This window comes from Furipterus horrens, unplaced genomic scaffold, assembly GCF_987537825.1.
Source record: "Furipterus horrens unplaced genomic scaffold, mFurHor1.1.pri manual_scaffold_15, whole genome shotgun sequence".
Classification (NCBI taxonomy): Eukaryota; Metazoa; Chordata; class Mammalia; order Chiroptera; family Furipteridae; genus Furipterus; species Furipterus horrens.
Genome location: NW_028327185.1, coordinates 4,381,973 through 4,399,100, shown reverse-complemented (window position 1 = coordinate 4,399,100; position 17,128 = coordinate 4,381,973). Strand labels below are relative to the sequence as shown.

Below are 17,128 nucleotides of genomic sequence, written 5' to 3'. Positions count from 1 at the left end.
TCCATCTGTGTCCATCCATCAGTCCCTCCATCCATCCATTCATTCATCTGTTCAACCAACCATCTAAGGCAATCACTAACAAGCTATAAAACACACAGAGACCTATGATGGCGCCTTAATAACAATTCTTTGGAAGCACCTCTTTTTCCAAATGACACAAACAGTAACCCATAATTTTTTCTATGTTCGAGAGAAGTGCATTTATGGTAACATTGCTCCAGAATGAGTAAATGCTTTGCATTCTGTTTAAAGTAAAGAAGTAGAGGTCTGCTATCAAAGGTGAGGTTGAAACGGTGAAGCAACATGATAACTGGACTGTAAGGACACGCGAGTGAAATTTAAGAGAGTACATGAGAAGCCCAGAGTGTCAATACTGACTTTCTCTGGTTATCTTTGGAAAGGTCTTTGTACCAACAAGGTATACAAGTATACAAATAAAATCGCAACAGACAAGGAAACATACAAACCTGGCAAATGGAAAAGGTGAAAGAGAGAGGTACAGAAATTACATAAATTGAAAAGAACAGAAATATAGTTAAATAAAGGGAAGTGTCCCTTCATGAATTCTTTGTGTTATTTTTTTTAAGGCAGGTGACTGAATTTGTGTGGGTATAGTATAGTATTCTGAAAACTGAACACAGTGATTTATAAACAGTAAAAGTTAGTGAATTGTGCTAATAGATTTTTAAAATAAATCAACTGAAACAAACAAATTCGATATAAAATTTTGTGTCCTTTTGGATGAAAGTTCATAGTCTGATGGAATGTTAATCCATACAGGTGAAAAAAGGACTAAGCAATAGATAATTACAAGTAATATGATGTACTGTATTACTATTTAGAGAACATAATTAATAGCTTTAAATCTAAAATTGATCATATAAATGGTATAGCATTTAAAGTTTTAAATTTTAAAGTACTTTCCTTAAAATTGTATACAATTCAAAATGGATGGTATTCATTTATTATTTACAGTAATTTTAAATAAATCAAAGCTGTTACAATTTTTGAAGACTTAAAATTGAGAAAGAATGGCAGAATTTCTAAAACTTTTACACATCTCTATATAAAACTGAATATCGTAAACACAGGTCTAACTTACACAATTAAGGAAGGTGTACTAGGGAAGAGCAAGTCAGAATTACTCCTTTGGTCAGGCAACATAATTTCCGCAACATGCCATCACAAAGATGTTTCGGGACTTATTCAAACTAGTACCTGTTCATTCATGACCTTTCCCTGCCTACATGAATGAGTACTACGCATTCATATAACATTTTGAAATCAGCATATATTTGTGAGAAGTTACTATTTAAAAAATCCCCTAGTAAATTATCTCAAAAATATAGTAATGGGAAAAGATGGTAATTACTAGCATTATCACATAATCGATATTTACAGTGGAAATAGTATATAAATATTTTGTTAGTATATTATCAAGTACATTTCTATCTGCCAGCAGACAAATGTAGCCTTAACACCATCTCTGCTTATATTTAAAATGTCAACAGTTGACGTTACATGACGCATAAATATAATGACAATTTTTACCAGAATCCATGAGGAAAAATTCAAATCTCAAGCAGACTGTTGAGAAGACTGCTACTTTCTGAGACCGTGATTACTGTAGGAAAGTAGAATAACTATGATGATACATTTTCATTTGCTACACATTACTTAATTTAGGAAGTGAACTGAATTTTGACATTTTTCTTCCTCTGGTCTAGAATGTTTATATCTGTTAAATATTCAGGAAATCAGCCTTTTACGGGCATTTCAATATCCTGGTATTGCACATATGACTTACAACAAAAACAAGAAGAATGTAATCACTACTGGAGAGAGAATTAATGAAATTTTTCCTACGTACCTTGCAACTGAATCTTATTCTCAGGACTCTGAACCAGAACTGAGCTGACAGAATCTAGGTTGTCATAGTTACTGCAGCCAAGAGGACCCGTCCGCGTTTCTGTTACCTGACAAAAGAAAAACATCAACTTGATTCTACAAGTCGGACTTTACCACGTTTTCAGGGTTCGATGTAGCTGTCACATGGTGATAAACGTTTGACAGTAAACATCACTGAATGCTCTAGGACCTCATACACAGCATCAACGCGCACCCCTAAACACTGAGGGACAACTCTCTCTGTCTTTAACTCCATGTTTTCTCCTTGGGCCAGGCGTACACCTTCTGGCAAATAATGGGAGCCCTCTTTCATCAAAAGCATCGCTTATACAGGGTCACTGATTTTAGTCACGGTATGACAAAGCCATGCTCCTTGCAGTAGACAGCAAGTCAGAATTGTTTTTGTTGGTCCCTTTGTCCTGAATAAATCAGAACCGTCTACCACGCCACTGTCTCAAAACTGATTGGATTATTTTATTTCTCTGCTTAGAGATCAGCTGGCCATTCTTCGTTCTAATTCTCTGCTTATACAACATATTCCTTCCACCCCCCACTGTTCCCCTCTTTGACTAATTGATTTTACCCAGCCTCCAGGCTAAGCTCGTGTTCAAACGCCCACACCAAGCAGTCCTTAATGATCTCCACGGGCGTGATTTTCCCACTTGTATAAAGTGATGCTTGCGGGGCACGGCCTTGGCACTGGACTGTGGGATCACGTACAGTGGACCGATTGTTCCATGGGTGTCTTGGGATGGATCGTGTCAGGAGATGAGGAGGAGTTTAATCGATTATGTGAGACTGGGAATGGGTCCTGAGGCTATATTTTTAAAAACCAAACATCTATTTTAAAGCAGAGGCATTTTGTGTAATCTTCTTTTTAAAAAAACATGTTCTCGGCAACCAGGATACTTGCAAAACATGGCTCAGTTCATGCCATTCCACCATTCACGACCCCGCACGGGCTTCCTGGCTCTCAGGGTAAAAGCCAGCGCCCTTCCCAAGACAGCCCCCCAAAAAAACAATCATGTCATCCAGCGCCCTCTTTCCTCTCGGAACTCCCCTCCCCTCCTCTCTTCCTCGTGAACCTGCCCCACCCACACTGGCTTCTTTATGATCTCCCACCTCGTGGGCTCCCCTCCTGTTTCGGAACTGCGGACTCACGGTCCCTGTCGCTGGAGGGTTCTTCCTCCAACCGTCTCTGAGCTCACTCGAGCGCTTCCTTCTAGTTTGCTCAAAGGGTCTCGTTCTTAGAGGCTGGCTGACCGTGGGGAGCACGCCCCCCCACTTCCCTCCTCCAGCAGCACCGCCCCTTCTCTGCCTCCCTCGCCCCCCTCTTCCATGGCAGCGGCACCTCCTAACGTGCTGCCTCGCTGACACATGCGTCATGCTTCCTGATGACCCCTCTCGCTGGAACGAGCGCCCAAGTGCAGGGAACACTGTCCACTCCCGCGACAGTCAACCAGAGCACGGCAAGAATTGTTTAAACATGCAATGCCTGCCTATTTAGTCAAGGACACATTGACTTCTTTTCCCTTAGGTCGTCAAATAAGAAATAAAAAATTCAAGCAACAGAATAAACTGCTAGCCCAGAGTGACATGCCTTTTGTCCCCCCTCCCCCGTCTCTGTGTATCCTTTTTCATCCCTTTACTGAACATGAAAATGCTGGGGGCACGGGAACACCTGCTGTTCAGGACCGCCCTTAATCCACAGCAGCACCGAAAAGTCACGTTCCAGCCCCTTTCTGCCAAGAAGAAAATGATCGCATTTCAGTAGCTTTGGAGTTGTGTTAGGTTATACCCAAGTAGCTTTTGAATAATGTTGTATCCCCATTGATTATGTAGGGAAAACAGGGGACTATTGATGGGTACAATGCGGTTCATGCAGAGTTTTGCCCAGAGAGGGAGCCCCACTCCCGGGTTTAGCGATCTCTTCCAAAGACCCGCACTTCCCCGGATAATGTAAAATAAACGCCAATGTCTAAGAGGAGACGTCGCCTACCCCGCAGCGTGGCAAGAAGAGGGCATGAAGGGGGGCCGAGGAGGGGCCGCCCACCCATCTGCACCGCCAGGTGTTGCCAGACTCCGTCCCCTTGGGCCCCATTTTGCCCGCCTTTCCCTCAGAACGCCTCTCCCCCAGAAAGAGCACGTCTGTCCTTCAGCCACTTGGGGAGGGCTAAGGATGTCAGTGACACTGGCTCATATTCCAGTTACAGTTCCTTCAGGTTCCTCGTTCGCTATAAAAACTGATACTTGTTTCTGAAATAGAAATAAAGATGCACTAGTGTATGAATATTCCCCCAGAAGGTATTCATTTTACTAGTTCTTTCTTTATTAAAGTTATCTGGTCACATAATTGCAATTCATATACCCAATGCATGGCACGTACCCAGAATATATAAAGAATCCTAGTGAATTTCGGGGTTCTGCCTCCTCACATAAGGAGCTTGGAAGTTGCCACTGGGTCCTAACAGGTCAAAACCTGAACGGACTGAAAACCAGCAATTCCTGAAAACCAGCAGTTCCTCCTGAATCCATACGAGACGGAAGGACCCAGGGAGACCTGCTGCCCCCAGTCCTGGGGAGACGGACAGGGCCAGACTGGAAGGCTCCTCTTGCCAAGGCGGAGACTCAAGAGCAGAAACCACCCGGGGCCGCGATACCCCGACCCGTGAGCGATAAATCGCTGGAAGGTCAGTGTGAAGAAGTCTGGTGGTTCAAAACCCCACTGGGACCCCGTCCACGGGAGGCTCCCCTCACATTCTGAGCATTAACCTCCAGGAGTTCAGCCAGGTTCCCCCAGTGAATACTGAAGAAAAATCTCCCCTTGCTTTCCACAGGGGGAAAGAAAAAGAAACCACTGTTCGGTACCGCAGAGCACTCTGTTCTTTGCAAGGCCCGCCTGCCCTCGGGGAAAACAAGGCGGTGGATTCCAACCTCCTGGGTGGTACCGGAGCCTAATAACCCGAAGGAAGACCCAGCTCCAGCCCCCGCTGCCCCCCTGCCCAGCCCAGGAGGTTGGGCGTGGTGTGGGGTACAAAGCTGACGGTCACTAAGTAGACAGAGGCACAGGCTGTGAGTGAGGAAATACACCAAGAATTAGGATATTAAAACCCTCACGACATTTTAACATTTATCTGACCATCAAGCTCCCTTCATGGTTTATTATGGTAATTATAAAATTACTTCACAATCATCCCTTTACGTTTAACTTCTTGACGTATTTAACTGTAAACTCTCTTTTCAGAATTACACTTGCTTCCTGATGCATGGTAGGGATTCAATACCAATGGATTAGATAAGTTGATAGATAACCATTTTATTTGTGGTTAGAAATCTTTATTACAAAAGAATACTAAAGTTTATTTATTATACATTTTGAAGAACCTCTTGAAAAAAAGGCAGGAGGGCTGGGCTCCGTAAAGTTCTAAAAGTCGCGGAGCTCCACCATCTCCTGGTCACCACGGAGGCTGCTGAAGCCGGAGACAGTCCGGTCAGCAAGGTGCCCTGGAAGGAGAATGAGCCGTACCTGGGACTCGGACCTCCTGGCTCATAAACCAAATAGCCATTCAAAAACCATACTGGCTTTCTAATCGCTGTGCTTCGGTTTCTGAAACTCTGCTTGCCTTGATCAATCTAATCCATCCCCATTTATTCTGTCTCTGTCTCTCCCTCGCAATAAATTTACAATAAAGCCCATTTAATTGGTCTGGATTGATGTATAAGTCAATTAGAATGCTGTAGTATCTTGGGTCATTGTCATGAACAATAAATATTGCTATAAATGTGCTTGTTAATATACTTTGATGGAAGGCCAAATGAACTGGCTTTTATTCCAAGTATTAATTTATTAGTGCTTTGAAATAGAAATCCCCGTACATTCTTTTATTACTCTACGCTAAATTTCTAAAAAGTAAAATAAAAGTGTTGATTAGTTTTTATTTTTCCTAAAATAGTGCGCTTGTTTCTTTTCCTGTACATGTCAGATCTTTCACAATTACATATGCTTAAAGCTATCAAACTAATGAAAATCTTAGAAAATGTCAATACTAAGTATGTTAAAATACATATGATAACTATATCATATGATGAGACTAAAACATAATTTTATATATGTAACTATGTAAGCTATATGATAAATTATGATATACATAATTATTTATATGATGATTTATTATAAGTTAATTTAATAATTAGAAATGGCATAAATACATCACCTGTTTCATATGGGAATATTAACTTTGAAAATATTCTTATCATTTAAATTTTCTCTGTCAGTCATTAATTCTTATTTCAACATTTTACTAAGCACTTAATGTCAAATTGCTATTTTAATATAGTCCTAGTTCTATAGGCGGCACTATTTCTGGGATTTAGTATTTAACTAAGAAATCAATTTGCAAACATATTGTTAATTAAAAAAGCATATGAAAATAAAATGGTCACATTGATAAAAATCTAATTCTTCGTTTTGAGAACCATTTTATTACTTACAGTAAGTTTTGTGAGCGAAGTGCAGACTCAGCTATAAAACGCGGTGCGTCCCCAAGTGGAAAACCCAAGGGTGTGTCATTGCTGCATTTTCCTGCATCTCCACACCACCATAAGCACTGCACTTGGGGCTTTGAACACAATTAATATCATGATTCAAAATACAGTTGACATTGTCAGTGTTCCTTGAACCTGCTCCAACCACTTAATGGAAGTTTTAAAATAGTTCATGATATATAATCAATGCCAAGATGACTCATATTTTCACGTAAAAAGTACGCAAACAAATCAAATTCAATGTAACATAGAATTGTGGAATTATTTATCTGTGCAAATGACTTTATGCGGAAAACGATTTTCCCGAGTTCCATTCCCCATAATTTAACTAGCAGAATCACGTACAATAGGGTTGCATTTCTGAAGCTTTCTAGAGGCTGTCCTGCAGGAGGAAGAGAGATCCTTGAAACACAAGGGTCAAGAGTATGATCATAAACAAAATATTAAGTTAGGTAGATCCATAAAGCATGTGCAGAATAAACACTGTACCTATAAATTGTAAACCTTAAGAAAGGAGAAACACTGTGGACAAAATAGAGTACGTGGACAAAGCTATTAAGGACGGAGGAGAGGAACACAAAAGAGAGAGCCCACATTTTACTGAGGAACAAAATCGAGCATGTGTTCTTCAGCGAGCAATTGCCTCGGTACGATTTTCACTTGTGAGTGCCACCGTGAGCCCAGGCATGGTTACAATGATTGACCTAGTTTTTCCACACTCCAAAAAAAGAAGACACATGTGCACCACCCACAAAGAGCCCCAGATAACCCTACTGAGAAAGAGGAGGCCTGCTCTTTGAACACACATTAAAATATAAGATGACACGCGGGGCTAGAAGAGAGATGTTTTCTCTGACTTTTAAAGTGCCATTTCAGTGTGCTACGGCATAAGACAAACTGGACACAACTTTGTCCCAACAAGGCTGCTAACTAAAAACACCAGGATTCCTTTTGGGCATAGACCATGGTCATCATGGTTGGTCACAGAGGGTCCAAATCTATAAGCTCACGCCTACAGATGTTATTTTGATTTCTGTTTTAAATAACACAGAGCCTAAAATCTCAGCAATTGCAAGAAACTCTGTATAAAGTTTTTAAAAAAGCTTTCTTTAGGTTCCTTAGTATGAGATATATACAGTTAGAAAACCCACATTTTCATCCAAGCTCCGTCTGTGATGCCTATAACTGATGATGCTGCAGAAACAGTGACTGTGTGCTTCATTATATAAAAGCTATAGGATCTCGTTATTACCCTAGAGTTGGCTAAGTTTTCTGTATTAATAATGAAAACAGTAAAGCTTCGCTGCCTTGGGGCATTACAAATAACAAACACAGATTGCGGCCGGCTCAGGGCGGTGGTATGCTGTCTGCGTTCCTGTGAGTTATTAGGTCGTCACTACACTTGTCTCTGCCACCGTGGGCCGGTCTGCCACCTCCCCTGCCCAGAGAAATCACATTTTCTGGAACTCGGGAGCCACAGGTTCTTTTCTGCTGCTTCACATAAAAAAGAAATGTGGTCCAGGGCAGCATGGACTACATTTATTTTAGAAATGAAAGAAAACAGGAGTAGTGAAACATTTAGAGGGCTTTTTTATTTTCCTTACTGTTTATTCGATGAATTGCAATCATATTGCCTTTTAGTTACTGAATCTATGTAAAATGACCACAAACTTGAAGATGCTATGGCAAAAAAGCCCTTCTGGATCCAAGTCCAGAATACAAATACTATTTGTTTTTTTTGTTTTTTGTTTTTGGAGTTTATAGAAACCATCACATAAAAGTAATAGTGGCTCTGGCTGGGGTGGCTCAGTGGATTGAGCACCAGCCTGTGAACGAGAGGCCACCAGTTTGATTCCCAGTTGGGGCACAGGCCTGGGTTGTGGGCCAGGTCCCCAGCTGGGGGTGTGTGAGAGGCACGCAATCGATGTTTCTTTCCCTCTCTCTCCCTCCCTTTCCCTCTATCTGAAAATAATAGATAAAATCTTTAAAAGTAATAGTTTTTTATAATCCTTTTCAACAACAGTGTTGTCAACTCTCCCCTGTGGATGAAAACTCAAAAGCAGGCGTTCTAGGAGAGGCTAAATTTAATATAACAAAATCACTGAAGCCATGGGATTAGGAAAGCGTCCTCAGCCCACATCACTGTCCCTCGGAGACACAGTCGCTAATTACAAAAGGACACGCATGTTCTGTTCCCGATGGCTTTTCTTCTTTTATTCCCCAAGCACTTTCTGGCTCCCTCTAGATCCAACCACTTCCAGCTGTTCTCCAGGTGTGATGTGCTCTCCCTTTTCTGATGGAATACGCAAGGGAACAGGAGACTGAACACACCCAAGACGGTAGAGACTCTTCCCCATGGTGGAGCTAACGGCTCTGCAGCCAGGACGAGTGCGCGGAGGGTCCCCCTAAACGGAGCCTCTCCGGTTCCCTGACGGGGGTGGTACAGTTTATTGCATGAGCCTGTTTGTAGATCTCCCCATACTTTCCCGTTGGTACCGACCTGGGGCCTTGGCCGAGGGGCGCGCTGTGAGCTGATGCTGCTCTCCACAGAACGCGCCACGTGGCTTCCCTTTGGCAAAGCGACTGAACACGTGCAGGTGCGACTGGCAAGCGCTGGCGTGAAAGCACCCATCCCCGTGTCAGAGGAGGAATCAAGAGGTGAGGCAGCCGATCGTGGCCGGCGGTGCACGCAAGGCACAGCCGGGGACAATCTCTAACTGTCGCGGCGCCAGACACACGGTGCCCTGCCGTGCCAGGGAGCTCGCGTCGGGCACCTGCTTAGACAGAGCTCCTTTTATGCTGAACGGTTCATAGTACGGTTTCGTTATTAATATGTAAAATTGTCTCCTTTAATTCAGAAGGCAGGAGAGTGTGTTGAGAGCCCCCACAGTGCCTGCTATTCTATTTCCAAAAAGATACTTTGACCACAATTTTCTATTCCCCTGAAATTCCCTATTTACTATGACTTTATGAACTGTTGGTTAAACCGTTTCTTGTTGCTTATGATTATAAATGTAAAACTTTTTACTCTAGTCTTTTAGACTTTCCTAAGTGGTGAATATTTCTGAATTCCATCAGCATATCAAAAGCTTCTGCCTTCAGTTATCTTTTTTTAATGAGACAGCTAATGTCTGTGCACAGACTAACCAAACTTTCACACTGAGACTGGCATGTTCTTTCCTCCGTCACCCAATGAAACAGGCACCGGAGAGAAGCCCAGCACATTAAACCTTAACAGGCTCGGGCATAACAGGAAAGACAGAAGTGGATTTCTTGTTTCAATCGGCCGTGACAGAAACGGTTTCGCTGTCATTTCTACCTTTTCCCCCAAAATAAATTGGCTCTACTTATAAAAAACAAAAAAACAAAAAAAACGTTAGGATACATCCAAATTCTTTAGCAACAGCTAATCATTAAAAGTCAGCACTAGGATGACTTCAAATGAACAAAAACAGAATTATATTAAAGAAAGAGGAGTCTTGCAGGCTACGTGAGTCGCATATGTACTAATAAAACTCTACAAGCCAAGAAAAAAGAGTACGTTGAGCAGATTGCTCAGCAGTACTGTCATCACGTCATTGCTTCCCTTCCCCCGTTTTTTTTTAGTTGAAATACAGCCTGAGGATTATAACTATTAATAAGATAATATTGTATAATAAATAATGAATGGAGGCATAACGAAATGGAAAGAACAAGAAGTTAGGTAATTTTTAAAGTATGCATTGGTATGTGACCCGCGATATATAATTTAGAATTTTAAATTTTAGAAACTACGTAATAAAAATCCAAGGTGGACTCTCACTGCCTTTCTTGTCCTCTGTTCGATTCCCTTTCCCCCAGTTCCTCCTCTACGCTGTCTTATTTCTTCCTACGTATTTCCTCCAGAGACCAGGGAGCTACAGAAACTTCCAGAAACCTTACTACCGGCCAGAAGTGTATCTCAGAGGGCCGCCCGAAACCTACGTGCCCTGGAGTTACCGTGGTTATAAAGACTCAGGTTTATTCACCTTGGGCTTCCGGAGGTGCCCTTGACCGTACAACAAGGTGGACCAGGTGATTCTTAGCCACATTAAACATTAATTGCCATCAAGTTATTAACAAAAATCTTAGAGAAAATGATTCCTCGGTTAGCATATTAGTGATATTTTGATTTATGTTTTCCCCTTTCCTATAAAAAATTAAAAGAACATCCCTATTCACGCATATCTCATTCATGCGGGATTGTTAGGGAGAAGCTTTTTAAAGTGATTTATTCTACACAACTCAACCTTGATTCTATTTTTTGTAAAAATGTTTTAATTATTTTCCATGAACATTTTTCAAAAGAAGAAAGTTAACCTGCCTTTTACAATAAGTTACTATTTCAACTTCTCTTGGCTCAGTTGACATACAAGTAGTCTTTACTTGATAACATATTGAGTATACGGGTATTTGATCATGTACTTATGGGACCTGATGAGAATTTATGAGCTGTAATTTCAGCTGTATTATGTTGAGGTGTTATATCAGTTGTTTTAGGTTGGTTGCTCCCTTCCCCTACATTCGTATAAATTTAATTAAAGTTATTGATATAACAAGTGTGCCTCTCACTAGTACAATAGTCACTCTGAAAGCCTATTGTTAATTAGAAAGTCAGAAAAGCAAGCTGCATAGATTTGTTATTGTATAGTTTCATAGTGATATAATATCTGAGATGAAATTGTTCTCCTTCTGTATATCATAAATTTTATCCCACTTCTTCTATTGTGTACTTTTTTCTTTTTATAAAGCTTCTATATGTTCAGATGCTAGAGCTGCTTGATGTATCATCTATATTCAATCCCAACTTCAAGTTTTAAAAAATTTTATTTCTTTTCATTCCTGTAGTTTTGAGGTATAGTTTCTATTACTTTTCTGTCGGTGGCAATTCTCCATTAATTGCTAAACTTTTACTCAGCAGCAATGTATTCTGAGCTATATTTGTCAAGTTTTCCAGAATTTTCTCTATCATCTGAATTTCTTTAGAAATGTAGAACGAATGTTCTCTCTGCTCCTACGTTTTCTGTTCTGGCTCCTGTGAGAGGGGTCAGTAGGACCCCACGTTTACCCGTCGGGACTCCCGTTCGGCTGCTAAAACACTCGGGCAGCAGCAACCCTGCGAGGAGCTGAAGATGGTTCCGTGCAATTAAATTGTGAGCCTAAAAGGAACGGCAGTAGCTTATTAGTTCCCTGCGAAGCTATTAAGATCCTGCTTCTCCACCCTGAGGTGCTTTCGTGCTTTGAAGAGAAGAACTCTGCCCATTTACTCAAGGCTTCTTCAGCTCCCGGGGGCCAGGGAAACAGAGCTAAACTCATCCGTGACCAGCTGTCTCTGCCCACTCCGTCTCCCTGGGATCAACTGCCTTCTGATAGCAAAATTAAGACTTTCAGGAGCTGTGGGGCCAGACTGGCCATCATCCCAGATGGGGGAAAAAACGCTTCAAAAAGTTCTTACACTCTCTGGGGCCCGTTTTCTTGTGGGTGCCTAAACCTTTTAGGCTCAGGAGAGGTGAATGGGGGGATGGGAGGAAGTCAGTTCTCTCTTTAAACTGCCCCCTTCCCAGGATGTCCCCCTTCTCCCCCTGACCAGTAGGCTCTCTGTGAGTGACCTCATTCACTCCCATCTCTTCACTTATTACCTGTGTATCGGTAATGCTCACACATTTTCTCATCAGATTCACCCTTGAACTTCGTGACCCATAAATGCACTTATATTTTATGTGTTACTGTTTGGGTCTTCACAAAGGCTGCACGCATTTCATGCCACAAACTGAACTTATTAGCTCTGAATATATAAAACCAGTATCCTGTCCTGCGGTGGGAGGGGGAGAGACAGGTCTGACCCACGGGGGCTCGATCCGGGAATGGCCCAGTGACTTGCTCACACGGCAATGACAGAACCCTGAGGACAGAAGCTCAACCACAAAAGCACACCTCAAGTCTATGTGTCCTGTCCACCAGCAATCCGTTGGCCAAGCCACATGACCAGGGCCAACACTAAAGGGACAGAAAAACGTTCCCCAAATATCAGAGAAACCACAAACCCTTTTGGAAAAGGGTATACCGAAAACATGGGTATAAAACTGGGAAAAGCTAAAGAACTGGGGAAAAATTAGAAAACGTAACTCCATGTATGTCCTTGGTAAACAGCTCTTTTCACGGATCAGTCACAGAATTCTTCAGACACACCGAAACTCTCTCCATTTTCTTAGCATAGCTTATTCTTTCACATCCCGATGCTTCTGCCTTCTGTCTGGATTTTTCTTCCATGTGACTCCCCTGCTCTTTTTCCTTCAAGGCCCAGATCAAATATTTCTGATTGTTCTTACCAATTCCCTCAGACAAGACTCAGTGAGCGTCCCTCTACAAAGTTCTCCTTTCCATATTGTTTCTCTCTCCGGTTATCTGTCTCATCAGACTCAACATTTCCAGGCTAAAAATCACGACCTTTTCACTGATAAAGGCCTAACACCTAGCAGTGCTGGGTGCATCACAAATACGAAAGAAACATGGCCCAAGGAAGCCAATTTGCCCTGACATGGGATATTAAACGTTTGAGTATATCTAGCCGTTGCAGGATCACATATGATATATACATTTTGCTTTTTTATTGCCAATTTTATTAATTCGGCTACGAGTAATTAAATGCTTTCACTCATCTTACTACAATAAAAATCTGATTTAAGTACTGGATGTTCCAAATTTAAGAACTAGCAACTGTAAAAACTAGCAGTAGATTTCTATCAAAATAAGCATCAAAAATGTTTTAAATTAAGTAGGAAAAGTACGTAATTAGTGAAAAAAAAAAAAAGAAACGCTTTTAAAATCTGTATCATTGTTTGAGGCCATGATTTTTCTCTGGGTGTGATTCCATTTTGGATGAGATTTTTCAAACTGTAGCTTTGACCAAAGGTGAACTTGCTGGAGAGTTTGAACTAAATTGCCTCGGCCATTTCTGAGCTCTGCGAAGGTAAAGGTACATCCTCACGCACCTAACGACTGAAACGGGCTCCAGCCTTTTCTCCTTAACATCAGTCCCACACGACTAACGCCATGTATTTTAAACCTGACAAGATTATTACAGCTCTCAGAGAAACCTGTGAATTTAAAGAAGAAAATATCTGATCATTTTTAAAGTGACAAACGTTTCCATTTAGGAGTCTAAAAACGGCCCAAGAAGACTGTAGTTTAAAAGTAAAGAAAATACAATTAAGGTCAACTCGGATTTCTGCCTAGGTTAGAAAGAAAAAAAGATACAGGACAAATATCCAATTAGCATAGCATTTCTGGGCAGAAATGTTAGGAAGTTAATGCACTTTAAAGTGCACTTTAAAACGTAAAAGGCACGGTGCCTCTCTCTGCCTTTTCCGGTCCAGCCGGAGAGGACAACAGCGAAGTGACAGAAATTCCATGCGCAGCAGCCCTGCGGTCCGTCCTGATCACTCGCACTCAGTATCCATAATTAATGATAACAACCCAGGCAAACGTGGGAACTGATCACTCACAGGAAGTAGGTTGTCTAAGTCTGGGATGCCAAAATTACTTTTATTCCCTGAATTTTGGAAAGAAGAATTTTGGAATGTTGTATAAACCACTTTTCTCAACAACTTTCCATGGATTATGGGTGGAAATGAATAAACTCACCACAAAGTGAACCTTCATCTCAGATTCAGTGAATTTTCATCAATTCCAATAAATGGATTATTCTATTGTAGTTTAGTTCTGATGACTAGTCTTCCCTTTGGTGCCCTTGATGTGGACCTGGAGACGCAACACGTTGGTCTCCCTGGCAGCTCACTAGGTCTGTTGACAGCAGCCTCACCGCAGACACGTGAAGAACGCATTGTGCTGAGACTTTACCATGGCCACAACGTCACCAGGCAACGTGGAATTTGGCTTCCTATGATTTTATGGGACCACAGCCATGCATGCAGTCTGTCTTTTACTGAAACACAGTATATCCGTGGTTCAAGGACAGCGGTCACGGCCAGAGGCCTCTCTAGGTGAGCTGTTCACTCGCCCACGCCCAGGTCACTCCTGTCTCTCCCCCAGAGCTGTTCTTAGATCACTCCTAAAAGCCACTTTCCTTTGGGTCTCACTTCTACTGTACAGCTAGGTTATCAGCTTCATAAAGCCTTAGCACCCCTAAAGGTATCCCCAGGGCCTAAGAACCATGCCTGAGCACAATCGTTACCACCATGAAAACACGAGCCTTTGGTGGCCCGAGTTCACCTGTGGAGAAGAAAGTGTGCACAGACACCCAGTAAGTCTTCCCAGGAAAGGTGAATGAATACTCCTTTCTCAGTGCGTGAACAAAGCCTCTGCTGTATAATTCTACCAGGTGCTGGGCCAAAAATAAAAAAAATCAATAGCCATATAATAAACACACTTACAACAGTGATGTCTTCTATTAGAAAATATACTCTAAGTTCTTGTTTATATCAATGAAATAGATTTTTGGAAAAAAAAATCTATTTCTCCTCAGCGACCTCAAGCTAAATATCTCTAACAATACCCTCACTTACAATACTTTTAAATTAACTAAAACATCTTCTTTCATTGTGGCTATGTTTTTATCTATAAAGCATAACTTCTATGTATATACATGATTACTCAGTATAACTTAAGTCCTATGGTCAGAAATTAACTATAACTGCATCATTCACACCTACAGAACTCTTCACAGCCCTAGCGAAGACGGGTAGTCGTATTTGCGTAACCCTTTTGCTAAAGATATTCCTACATCACCTTTATTCTCTCCTGTACATCATTACAGAAAATATAGATTGGGCGAATTTCACCTAGCATTCCCAGAGAGCGAAGTCCTAACTTTTCAATTAACTAACAAAATAATACAGCATTAATTTTAACCTCATAAAGCAATACAATAGACATAATGATTGCTTTCTACAAGAATTATGAAATATTGCGGTTGGAACAAAAAAAAATGATCTCTGTTTTATTTTACTGTTGTAAACTTAGCCAAGGATGACACTACCGCACTGAGCCAACTCTCTGGTCTGTTATGTTTGCAATGGCCGTTGGCCAGAACAATGCATGTTGACCTAAATTGCCAGAGAAATATGTCAAAAAGTCTATTGGTTTGGAAACTACAATCTCTCTTCTTGAAGAAAAAAAAAAGAAGAAGAAGAACCTTATTCTCTCTTCTTCTCAGCATTAATAAAGTCAACCTTAATATACCCACAAGCAAAGGACTTGGGTGAACACGGGGAGGTCATCCATTAATGCTATATTATGGTGGACCTTGACTCCTAGAAACGTGTAACCAAAAACTTGCACTTAATTTTGAAAGCATGGAGGGAAAATACACACTGCTTAGAGAAAAACTTCTTAATCACTGCTGGGTGAGTGACCACTTGGAGTCTCTCATAAGGCCCTTTGCAAGGATAATGCTTTTAAAAGCATAAGATAAAACAGGAAGATTTACCAAAAGGTCAATGCTATTAAAACAAGGTTTTATGCATGAACACTTTGTGAGGAACTCCGTGTCTCCCAGGTTAAACTTACATAATTTGAGTTACTTCCATTAATATTTGGCCATGAGAAACCTTGATTCAATTATCAAGTTTAAAAAACTACATCAAGATACACACAATTTTATCTTAAATATATTACATCACTGACGGCAGGAGGGGATATGAAAATAATGTCAGAACACAATCATTTAAATCGGTGGGACATGCAAATGATTCTAAATGAGCTTTAGATATAGGAAAGCCAGCGGTACTGCAGACATGGAGGGCCGACTCGGTCATACCTTAATGGCAGTGGATGCGATCTGGATGTGGTGGAGTCTCCGAAGGGTGCTGTCCCTGTCAATGAAGTAGGAGGCAGCGAGTTGGTGCAGTGTCTCCAGGGTGACCGAAGAGCTGTTGGCGTTGGGGTCACTCCCTTCGGACCCTTTGCTCAGCTTCCGCTTGTCCACAAAAATTGTGAGGGACTCCTCTCCTGCATCAGATAGATTTTACACGATCCCATTTACCACTTAAAATCCACTTGTTTTAAAATTACACACATGATGAAGCACAAGAGTGATAAACCACAGAAGGACGAGGATTCCCACCTTACTGCTGTTTTGCTAGCGTTCTCCTTGTGTCTGGAAAAGTGCTTGGGATGCTGAAGCCTGTACATGTGGAGTCGCCATTGAATGGCTGCTTTGGCTGGACCGCGTCCCTAGATCTTATTCAATTTCTGATAGAGTTTAGGTTGCTTAACACTCATATGGCCCAAGAGCAAATTAAGAAACTATATAAAATGAATTTATGTGGGGTGGATGATATAAAATTATCATTATGCAGGAATGTTCGCCACAGATCAGCAAAGTACATATAAACATGACCAAGATATCTTTCTCATTTGGCTTTCAATTATACCCTTAAAATACAGAGAAGACATAAATGCATCTACGCTTATGTAAACATATATGTTAAATTGAGAGGGTGCCTGGATATGGCGCACATATTAAAATACCATGTGTTAAGCTCTGGCAATCACTAGCCTCCATGGGAGCTTTAGGTAATGACAATGAATTCTCAAAGGTGAAGTTCAAAGTATATTTTAACTATAACAGTTTTCAGTGTTCGAATGCTGACCCCCCCCAAAAAAAATTCAACCTCATTGAAGGTTCACCTTGAGA

General features: G+C 41.3%; 1 protein-coding gene across 1 annotated transcript in view; it reads right to left on the bottom strand.

The window, feature by feature from the left end:
• The window catches only part of BRINP3 (BMP/retinoic acid inducible neural specific 3), a 177,624-nt gene that overhangs the window by 65,967 nt on the left and 94,529 nt on the right, over positions 1-17,128 (bottom strand). The window contains exons 4-5 of the mRNA XM_090263260.1: positions 16,250-16,440; positions 1,871-1,976 (exon numbers count right to left, since the gene is read on the bottom strand). Of these exons, the coding sequence (XP_090119386.1) occupies positions 1,871-1,976; positions 16,250-16,440 (297 nt within the window). The remainder of the gene's footprint in view (positions 1-1,870; positions 1,977-16,249; positions 16,441-17,128) is intronic.